Genomic DNA, 10,457 nt, shown 5'->3' with positions numbered 1-10,457 from the left:
TTAGTTGTACGTGCGGGACAGGTTACGGAGGTACCAGTCGACGAGCTTGCGGCCGACCTTGGCCTCCGAAATGTGAATCAAGTCACCCTGAAGGGCATAGTCAAGGTCGCTGACGTTGACGAGCTCGCCGTCGAGCAGGCCTTGGTCCTGCCAGCGCAGCTGCTTAGTGCGCTGCTTAGTGACCATGAGCCATGAGCGGAGCTCATCAGGCTTGACCTCAAGAAATCCAGCGAGCTTGTTGAGGTCCATGGTGGTGTAGAGGCGAAGGTAAGACTTGATGGTGGGGCTCCACATGTTGGTCTTGACCTCGTCCATAAAGACGGCGAGGTGGTGCTCGACGGGGTCCAGGTTGGCCTCGGGGTTCTCAAAGTCGGGTACGACGGGCGAGATAAACTTGGGGCAAGCGGCGCGGAAGAGCTCCTCGAAGATGGGAAGAGACTCGGGGCCGCCGCGCTGCAGCTTGAGGAGCTGGTCGCCGTACTTTTCGCGGAGGGCGCTGTGGATGGTATCGTCCAGGCGAGTGGGGTGGAAGGCTACGCAGATGGCGATGAGAGCGTACATCTGCTCGTTCTTCTTGGTGATGGAGTCGTACTGCGCGTTCTTCTGGAAGTTCTTGGTCCGCGACACGTAGATGAGGATGTGGCTGAACATGCGGATGGCATCAGCGTATCGGTGCATCATCATGTACGAGAAGCCGACGTAGTAATATGTGGTGAAGTGGGCGGCCATGACGCGGGCAAACATGGCTTTCTTATTAAGCTCAATGTCGTCTAGTGTCTTGAGGGCCAACCCGAAGTCGCCCATCAGGCAGTGTACGCGGAGAAGACCGATGATGGAGAAGTATCCAAGCATGCGGTACAGGTTCTTGGAGCCGTACTCGCCGGCCACGGCCACGGGGTCCTCGTTACGCTTCATGGCGGCCAGCTGCTCGGTGATTTGGGATCGCTGGATCAGGGAGTACAGGACGTTGAGGACACTGTAGCAGCCCCATGTGTTGGGGTTCTCCTTGAGGATCTGGAGCTCCTCATCGTTGTTGGCCTGACGGGCCAGTCGCAGTCTGTACGAGGAGAAGGAGTTGAACTGGTAGATGAACTCGTCAATCACGTCCCAAGCCCAGTAGTACTAGTAGAGACCATTAGCTTTCTAATGCCACAGCCACGGTGTTCTTTTATGCATGTACGAACCGAGGGGGGCTCGAGATCAACCGGGCCGTCCGAGTTGAGGATGAAGTGGAACAAGCTGCAGTACGAGTCGTAGCTCTGGAACTTGACCTCGAGGGGAGCGGAAAAGTCGAGAGGCTGGGCGGCCTGGACGAGGCGAGCCTGAATGTCGTCGGTCTGGGGGATGCTGTTGGTCTGGCTGAGCTCCTCGCCGTCCTCGTACTGGACCTGCTCGCGGTAGTCGTTGACGAGGGCCTCTTCCTCGACGTCGCTGTCGACATCAATCGCGCGGGGGGGCGCGGCGTTCTGATAGGTAGCCATGTTGGGCAGTGGCAAGAGGAAAGATTCGCGGGAAAACGCTCGGCTTCGTTTGTCTGCGTCGAGCTGTCGAGTCGAGCCGTGGGAGTCGCGGGACTACTTAGGAGAGAGGGGCACGCACCGAAATTTTGCGCTGCGTGTGAGGGGCCGCGATGCATGGTCGCGAAATTTCGTGTCTGGTTAGGGCTTGTGGTGCGAATATTCGGTTAGCCCCTATAGCCACCCTGCCTAGCCGCATATCTAATGCATATATCGGGAGCAGCAATGGTGGGGCGTCTTTGACGTTGAAGCGGGGCGGCGTCTGCTGCCAACAAGCAAAACTCCCGAGGGCGCTGTGCTGAGCTCTGTGTATACGACGGTTTCCCTTTCGAGAATATCTGTGTATTATTCATTCTGACGAATTGTACTAGCCCCATCTGCAAGAGTCAGCCACTGTAAAAGCAACTCTGTCATTTGTGGTGGGTGGCTCGCTCTCGCTGTCTAGTGGGGAAAAGAGTCATAAGGTCGATGACAAAACTCTTGGAAAGAGCCTGCAGCTAGGTTAAATGCAACCCGTTGCAGCTTCACTTCTAGACAAGGGCTAGCTTATATCATAAACGAGCATATTCAAAACTTCTCGACCCTCATTTTGAACTCATTTACATTCAGCGTTTTTGCATACGTCTCACTCAACTTCATTCGCATCACAAGCCGGCGTCATGCCCGTCGTCACACCTGAAAAGCTTGCAGGTCTGCAACGGCAGTCGCAAGATGTCCGCAATGTCAGTATCAGAGATCATGAGAAACATGACAGCTGCTAAAGTGATTTCAGATTTGCATTCTAGCCCATGTTGACCATGGAAAGACTTCTCTCACAGACGCCCTCTTGGCGACAAACGGCATCATCTCACCAAAGCTTGCAGGTAAAATTAGATATCTAGACTCTAGACCTGATGAGCAGTCCAGAGGTATCACAATGGAATCTTCTGCCATTTCGTTATACTTTTCCATGCTTCGAAGATCTGCACCAGATGCTGCACCGGAGCCCAAGGAATACCTCATCAATCTCATCGACTCTCCCGGCCACATCGATTTCAGCAGTGAAGTTTCTACAGCATCTCGGCTTTGTGACGGCGCCGTCATTCTCGTCGATGCAGTGGAAGGGGTTTGCAGCCAGACAGTTACTGTCCTTCGCCAAGCCTGGACGGAAAAGCTAAAACCGCTCCTCGTCATTAACAAGATGGACCGACTGGTTACCGAACTGAAAATGACACCAAACGAAGCATACCTCCACCTTAGCAAACTTCTGGAGCAGGTGAACGCAGTACTGGGTAGCTTCTTCCAGGGTGAGCGAATGGAAGAGGATCTCAACTGGAGGGAAAGGATGGAGGAGCGCGTGAACGCCGCTGCTGCGGCTAAAGCTTTCAGTAACGACGACAACACCGACTCGGTGGATTTGGAATTCGAAGAAAAGGATGATGAAGATATCTACTTTGCACCAGAGAAAAACAATGTCATTTTCAGCACGGCAACCGATGGCTGGGCGTTTACGTGTCGTCAATTTGCCAGTCTTTACGAAAAGAAGCTCGGCATCAAGCGTGGCATTCTCGAAAAGGTTCTTTGGGGCAATTTTTATCTAGACCCCAAAACGAAAAAAGTCCTAGGACCGAAGCATCTCAAGGGCCGCAATCTCAAACCCATGTTTGTACAGCTGGTTCTCGAACCTGTCTGGACAGTGTACCAAGCCACGACTGGCGGTGACAACGGTAAAGGTGACCCAGCGCTGTTAGAGAAGGTCACCAAGTCTCTCAACATCACCATTTCACCACATGTCCTCAGGGCTCGTGACCCTCGGCTTCTCCTTACGACTGTCTTTGCTTCTTGGTTACCTCTGTCTACGGCGCTTTTGGTCTCTGTTATTGAGACGCTACCATCGCCGCCCGTTGCACAGCAAGAGCGTATCCCTGGAGTCCTGGATAGTTCACCAGGTGCTTCTGGCATTGATCCACAAATTCGCGACGCCATGACGACATTCAAACACGAAAAGTCCGACCCTATAGTAGCATATGTTAGCAAAATGGTTTCGATTCCTGAGAGCGAGCTCCCTGAGAACAAACGCAAAACCGGCCAGATGACTGGCGAGGAGGCTCGGGATCTGGCTAGGAAAAAGCGAGCCGAAGCCGCGCGAGCCCAGGCAGCTCTCGAGGCAAACGGCAGTGGGGTCAACTCTCTGACTCAGGCTCTCGGAGAGGTAAATCTTGACGATCACACGCCTGATGCCGAAGGAAAAGAGTTTGATCCTGAGCATCTCATTGGATTTGCCAGAATATACTCTGGTACTATCTCTGTTGGTGATAAGCTATACGTTGTGCCCCCCAAGTGGTCGCCCGTCGAGCCTAATGTCGAGCCAAAGCCGCAAGAGATAGAGGTCAAAGCCTTGTATATGCTTATGGGACGAAGCTTGGAGGCTCTCACTTCTGTTCCCGCGGGTGTGGTATTTGGCATTGCTGGCCTCGAAGGCAAGATTCTCAAGTCCGGAACGCTTTGCAGCAAGCTCGATGGCGCCGTCAACCTTGCTGGTGTCAGCATGGCTGGTCAGCCCATTGTACGCGTTGCCCTGGAACCTGTCAATCCCGCCGACCTAGACAAGATGATTGAGGGACTTCGCCTACTTGTTCAAAGCGACCCATGTGCTGAATACGAACAGTTCGACAGTGGAGAGCATGTGCTTCTCACTGCTGGCGAGCTTCACCTCGAGCGCTGTCTGACAGATCTGAAGGAACGCTTCGCGCGCTGTGATATTCAGGCAGGTGCCCCCATTGTGCCCTACCGCGAGACCATTGTTCGTGCGGATGAGATGAAGCCGCCCGTGAACAAGGACCTCGGCCGCGGCGTTGTCATTACGGACACCAGCTCCAAGCAGGTCACACTCTCCATCCGTGTACGCCCTCTACCTGAGAATGTCACCGATTTCCTCAACAAGAATGGCGACTCGATCAAGAAGGTGTACAATGAACGCTGGCAACTAAACACCGGTGACGAGGCCGAGAGCTCTGCAGAATCTATCGCTGTCGACCCAACTGTCACGTCCCACGCATTGCTATCTGCTGATGAGCTTAAGAAGCAGCTGCAGAAGGAACTGGAAACAGGCAAGGGTCGCGATGTTTGGAAGAATGTCGTCGACCATATTGCTGGATTCGGACCTCGGCGGACTGGCCCCAACCTTCTCATTGACGCTACGAAGAGTAGTGTCCTGCCTCGCGTATTTTCGGCGGCGGACCCAAAGGACGCTCCCGCTGCTGTCGGAGAGGCCCTACAACCCAGCCACTTGGCAGACAAGATTACATACGCTTACCAACTCTTCCTTGCACAGGGCCCACTGTGCAGTGAGCCAATCCAGGGTGTTGCCGTGTTCGTGGAGGATGTCACGCTGAATCTCGCCGAAGACGACACATCAGCACGAGACAAGCTTGGCCGTCTTACGGGCGAGGTGATCAAGGCTTTCCAGTCCGCTGTGCGCATGGGTTTCCTGGACTGGTCGCCACGCCTCATGCTTGCCATGTACAGTGTGGAGATTCAGGCGTCCACGGAAGTGCTCGGCCGTGTGTACGACGTGCTCACTAGGCGGCGCGGGCGCGTCATTTCCGAGACGATGAAGGAAGGTACGCCGTTCTTTAGCATTCAGGCGCTGCTTCCGGTGGCCGAGAGTTTTGGCTTTGCGGACGAGATGCGCAAGCGAACCAGCGGCGCCGCCCAGCCGCAGCTTATCTTTGCCGGCTTTGAGATCCTGGACGAGGATCCTTTTTGGGTGCCGTTCACCGAAGACGACCTAGAGGACCTCGGGGAGCTAGCGGACAAGGAGAATGTGGCCAAGCGCTACATGGATGCAGTGCGCAGGAAGAAGGGTCTTTTGGTAGAGGGGCGAAACGTGGCCACGGATGCGGAGAAGCAAAAGACATTGAAGAGATAATTAAAGCTAGCCCGAGCTGGCCTGAGCTGGCCTGAGCAGCTGGCTAAATGACGCAACTACCAAGCGGCTACGACCTGAGAGAGCGTCGCAGTCACCTTTGAATGCGTTACGCAGTGATAGAAAAAGATGAATACACATCGAAAGGATTTGATCAATTCGGGCCCTTTGCTCTGTGACTTACACCGCAATATGTGGGTATGTGGTGAGCCGAACGCTTTGTGGTACTTGCGTAAGATGTGTGATGCAAAACCAGGCGGCGCGTACGATGCCCGCAAAGTACCTCATCATTGACGTTCTCTTTCAGTCCTATGTGACAACCTGTCGATAGCCGTGGTACAAGGCATCAAGTTGGGACGTGAGACATGGGACAAGAGAAAAGAAAGACGGCCGGTGGTTGTCCTCGCATCACGTTCTGGTTACCAACCCGCTCCAGCATATGTATAAATAGTCGTGTCGTCCGCACCTCATGGTCTCCTTTTTTTTCCCCTCTCCATCATTCCTTCTTCTACCAACAGTTCTCAACTCGCAACCCTTCTCCCCCAAGGAAATATGGATCACGAGATATGCTGCGCGCACCACCCTTCGCAGCACCTCGAGGGCGCGCCCTTCCAGGGCTGGCGTTTGCCGACAACGCATACGACTTGGCGCTTACCACTTGAGATCGGGGGCGTCATCTCCGCTCGAGCACAAGGTTGGAGGCAATCATCGCGCCGAGCGCGCGCCCTCCTCTCCGAGCAGGTGTCAAGTTGGTGGCCACCTCCGAGCAGAATCACACTGCCATAGTCAACCTCCGATGCGCAGCGGCCAACACTGTCGCCACCTGCCAAAGCGGGACGCAGAATGTGCCCGTAGTAGAGTGTTTAAGATTCGCGACTCGGAGGCGGTTCCAGAGTCTGATCATTTAGTCACGACCAGATCGGTCTCCGTGGCAACCTCTACATGCCGGTTCCAAAGTTTCTGGAAGACGAGCACCGAATCGCTGCCAAAAGGTCGCTCTCGACGCGGGCAAAATGCATCGGTTCAGGAATACCGTACATGTGGGCGGTCAGCACGGGTCTGTACCCTCCATCTGGCGTCTTCAATGTGCAGTGCAGCTTCGCTTTTGCGTGTCCTGCGACGGCGACGGCGACGGCGACGGCGACGGCGACGACGGCGGCAGCAGCGGCACCTCCGCGTCCAGCCTCCGGAAAGGCGGCGGTAAAGGCCCCCCGCATCATTACTCGAATTTCGACAAATGAATGTGTAGAGCGTCTTTTTCGGCTAGCCGGAGCCTATTCACGCCCCCATGACTTACTTCTTCTTCATCTGATCGAAAGAGCGGCGGCGGCGGTGGCAGACAAACAGACTTAGAATTATCGGATGTCGGGACGTCCAGCAGGGTAGGGCTCGCGCTGCCTTCTTGAACTTTAGAATGGGACAGCAACGGGGAAGCTCGGATCGAACCGGGGGCGGATGAAGCACAGGCGTATGCGCGCTCGCTTGATCGGTACCACATCCAAGAGGATGAGAGTGCGAGCTCGAGGCAGGCAGCCCATGTGATTTTAAGATTTGGACGTATCCATCGAGGCTGCGCAAGTTGCTCAGGTTCTTGTTTGCGGAATTGGTCCCGGGGGGTCCCGGGGGGTGGCCGCTGAGAGGCGACTTGCGATGAACGATGCTGGTGATTTCCGGCACAGGGAGGGCAGTGTACGGGTATAGCAAGGCCATCTCGCACCAGTGAAGCCCTTGACCACTTGGTTGGACGGCCGGTGCGGTACCGAGCACCACCCGGGCCTGGTCAAGTACCCCCGATGGCAACCCTCCTGACAGGGAAGGCCACCCGGTCGATGCAGGGGCTGGGCGGCCGCCATCCGCGGATCACGCCGAGTGGTGCAAGGTCCTGACCTCCATCTTCCAGCGCCAGAGGATGAGCAGCACTGAGGATGCTAGCTACTCGGGCAATAATCGCCTCTACGACGGCGGATTTCTTGACTAGAGCCACTCTCTGGCGGCCGATGGCAACCAGGGATACGGTCAGGACGGTATGATGACGACTGAAGAGTGAACGTGGATTTTGCCCCACGTAAAGTGTTCATATCATTATCTTTGCAGACGGCTTGATGTCTAACCCGGTCCATTGGTGCAAGCCAGCTAGACCGCCAGCTTGGAAAGAAATGGGGGCTGCGCAAAAATTTCAGCAAGTATCGACGGCACAGAATTCTCCCAATATCAGACCAGTGGAGATTCGACAACAATATCAGCATTGTCACTGTCAACAGCATACATATCAATCAGGAAAAGCTGAGACAAGCCAGCCGGACCGGTCGCTCTACCCTACATGTGTACTCTGCAGGTTTCTTGCCCCATCGATTAGCAATCCTCATACGCCCCATCGATTACTCTTTTTTGATCCGCCATATGCAGGAGCTTTATCTCGATGCATCTGCTGCTTCCAAGAATCTCTATGTGTTGACCGGTTGGAACTGAAGCTGGAGTGCGTCGCTCTACCCGGGCACTCTACCTTCAGATGGCGATGACTTTCTCTCCGAATGGGCGCAGTATCACTCGGACAACCACGATAGCGTTTTTTGAGCACCACTTTCCAGGAGCAAGATGTCCCAGAAGAGCATATGGAACTGGTGGCGCCAGACGCCTTTGGGCCTCCTCTCGCACCAGTAGCGCCAGAGATGATGGTACGAGCGCCACCCCATCACAGCGCCGACGATGACGTGGCCCGGCGATTCTGCTGCTCCGGTAAGTGATGCGCGCGGCTCCGGTAAGTGAGAAGCGCGTGCTCCGGTGACGACCCGCGTTCCCGCCCCCCCCCCTTTCCCCGGGGGGGGGGCCTCCCAACTAATTAGCCAGCCAGCCACCGCCGCCGCAATGCGGGCGGGCTTTGGCGTGGCAGAGAAATATAGAATATTGAGCAGAACGGACTGGGAGGATAGTGGGCTGAAGGGGCGCCGCTCCGGGGCGCTGACGCTGGGTGCATTCGTCAAGTTCTTGACGGGCTTTTTGGGATCGGGAGGGGACTAACATATCACAGCGATTCAAATGGAGCGGTGACTGTATCGGGCACCAGCAAAGTTGTCTTGCGGAGGATTAGACATGGTTGTGATTGTTGAATTGATTGCTACTTTATCTTTATTCTTCTTCTTCTTCTTCTTCTTCTCCTTTTTCCCCGTGTCTTGCATGTCTGCTGCACGAGCACGAAGCGAGTGCGTGAAGTTTCGGCAGCCCGTAGCACACATCGGAAAACGTACTCGTGAAAAGCGCTGTGCCGTGCCTGTTGGTAGTACGTGCGAGTGAGTGAGGGAGTGACTGTCATGTGAAGCAGCTGCTGCATATGCAAAGCGGCCCAGCGGGAATTCGAGGCTGAGGGACGTGCAGACGCTGCCATACAGATGCTCGTGTGTCTTGCTGCCTAACGAGCCCGCGTTTTTCCTACAAATCGGGGGCAACAGCCGGTCAATGTCCTACGCTTTTTTTTGTGCTTGTAGTTTCTTCCTTTTCCCACTGGTTTTGAAGCATATATATATATACTCTACATTGCTCAACAATCCCGCTTTTCGGTATAGGTACTTGAAAACATGCTCACCATGAACCAGGTAGGAAGGTTCGCATCGTTGGTTGCTTACATGGAGGGGGTTGAGAAGCTCCCGCTGCCGGCCGACGCGCACGACACGTCGTCGACCAATCTTGAAAAACGCATCGCGGCTCTTGAACGGGTCGCGGGTATAGCGTCGCCCGCCCCCGGCGAGGCTGCTTCTTGGAACGGGCTCACGTGGCGGGCGTGGCGAGTGCGGTACACGCAGACCCATTGGACGGTCCCGGATCACATGGAGAGAGCCAAGATGCATGCCGCCATGGTCAACCAGGACGACTGCACGCTGGCGAGCCTTCGGGCCGCGGTGGACGGCCTCGGGGGCGCGCTTCCCGCCCTCGAGTGTTGCAGCTGCGCCGAGGGCAGCGAGGCCAAGATTCGGGGGGATGCCTGTATGCCATGGTGCAGAAGCTCGCCTACATCTCGGGCCTTCACCGCCGGGCCTTCCCCGACGCTGAGTGGAGCGAGGCTCTCGTCTTCGCCTACGCCGGCATGGTGTTGTTTTTCGTGATCGGCCAGCGGCCGAGGCCGATGATACACCGCCCGCCGACCATGGCAAACGGCATCGCGCAGCCGCACCAGATTCCTCCTGGCATTTCCCTTTTCCGTCGCCCGGAAAAGGGCAGCGGCACCAAGGGAGGAGGCCTGAAGCTGACGGCGAAAGAATTGCGCAAGTTTGGAGGGAAAAAGTCCGGGGGGCGGTTTGCGTGGCTGAACAGGCTGTGTTTCTGGCGTACAAAGAGGAGCTGGTCTGTCAGCAGCAGCAGTTCCTCTGGGAGCAGTACGGAAGTTGTCAATTAACGCAGGGAAGATGGACGTACGGTAAGGGTATAGAGATGGGTAGCAGAGACTGTGCTCGGTACCTGAAGAATAGCCTCGCGGTATGCACGGGGTAGCAAGATTTAGGCACGAAGCTGCAGAGCCGGACCTGCATCCGAAAATAACCTTGGCCAGTTCCGTCATGCATTGTTTTCGACTTTGGGCCCCGCGATCAATTCTCCGATATTATCAGTTTCTGATTTGCTTTTTGCTGCATCCTTGTATGGAAAAGTACTCCCGCCCAGCCATGTAGTGGGCGGAACTCCAGTCTCGTGCTTGCATGCCTGCATGCCTGCATGGGCTGCATGCTTTGATGCTTGGAGCCACCTCCACGTTACCACGCTGCATTGTTCCCGGGGGGGCACAAGGGCCACGACGGCGCCACCGACTCCCAAGATGGGCACTTGCATGATTTACCTGTACTCAGTGGTACGGTGGCGGCATCACAAAGTGTGATCAGAGTCATTGGCGAGCCGGGAAGAGAGACGAAATGGTTGGCCAGATGTGTGCGGTGGCGAAATCGGAACGGGTGGCAAGTCGGGCGAAGGTATAGGGTAGGTCTTTGGACTGTGGAATTAAAAAAAAAAAAGCAAGTTGGCAGGGAAAAAGTAAAGCGGCAGGCAGCCGG

The 10,457-nt window shown here is 55.5% G+C and overlaps 4 protein-coding genes across 4 annotated transcripts; 2 read left to right on the top strand and 2 right to left on the bottom strand.

The window, feature by feature from the left end:
• On the bottom strand, nucleotides 1–1,481 carry V2A60_001282 (translation initiation factor 3 complex subunit L; the record flags this gene model as incomplete). Its single annotated transcript, XM_083252643.1, has 2 exons — nucleotides 1–1,122; nucleotides 1,185–1,481. The coding sequence occupies 2 exons, from the start codon at nucleotides 1,479–1,481 to the stop codon at nucleotides 1–3; spliced, it is 1,419 nt and encodes a 472-aa protein (XP_083108769.1).
• Nucleotides 1,482–2,176: 695 nt separating this feature from the next.
• V2A60_001281 (GTPase RIA1) lies at nucleotides 2,177–5,427 on the top strand (the record flags this gene model as incomplete). The annotated part of the gene is made up of 2 exons (XM_083252642.1): nucleotides 2,177–2,239; nucleotides 2,290–5,427. The coding sequence occupies 2 exons, from the start codon at nucleotides 2,177–2,179 to the stop codon at nucleotides 5,425–5,427; spliced, it is 3,201 nt and encodes a 1,066-aa protein (XP_083108768.1).
• Nucleotides 5,428–6,362: 935 nt separating this feature from the next.
• V2A60_001280 (uncharacterized protein) lies at nucleotides 6,363–6,641 on the bottom strand (the record flags this gene model as incomplete). The annotated part of the gene is made up of 1 exon (XM_083252641.1): nucleotides 6,363–6,641. The coding sequence occupies one exon, from the start codon at nucleotides 6,639–6,641 to the stop codon at nucleotides 6,363–6,365; it is 279 nt and encodes a 92-aa protein (XP_083108767.1).
• A 2,364-nt stretch (nucleotides 6,642–9,005) lies between these two features.
• On the top strand, nucleotides 9,006–9,811 carry V2A60_001279 (uncharacterized protein; the record flags this gene model as incomplete). The annotated part of the gene is made up of 2 exons (XM_083252640.1): nucleotides 9,006–9,317; nucleotides 9,419–9,811. 2 exons carry the CDS (start codon nucleotides 9,006–9,008, stop codon nucleotides 9,809–9,811), a joined length of 705 nt encoding a protein of 234 aa, XP_083108766.1.
• Nucleotides 9,812–10,457: the final 646 nt, after the last annotated feature.

Source organism: Cordyceps javanica, chromosome 1, assembly GCF_051103115.1.
Source record: "Cordyceps javanica chromosome 1, complete sequence".
NCBI classification, from domain to species: domain Eukaryota; kingdom Fungi; phylum Ascomycota; class Sordariomycetes; order Hypocreales; family Cordycipitaceae; genus Cordyceps; species Cordyceps javanica.
The sequence above is the reverse complement of the archived record's forward strand: the minus strand, read 5'-3'. Positions and strand labels throughout refer to the sequence as shown.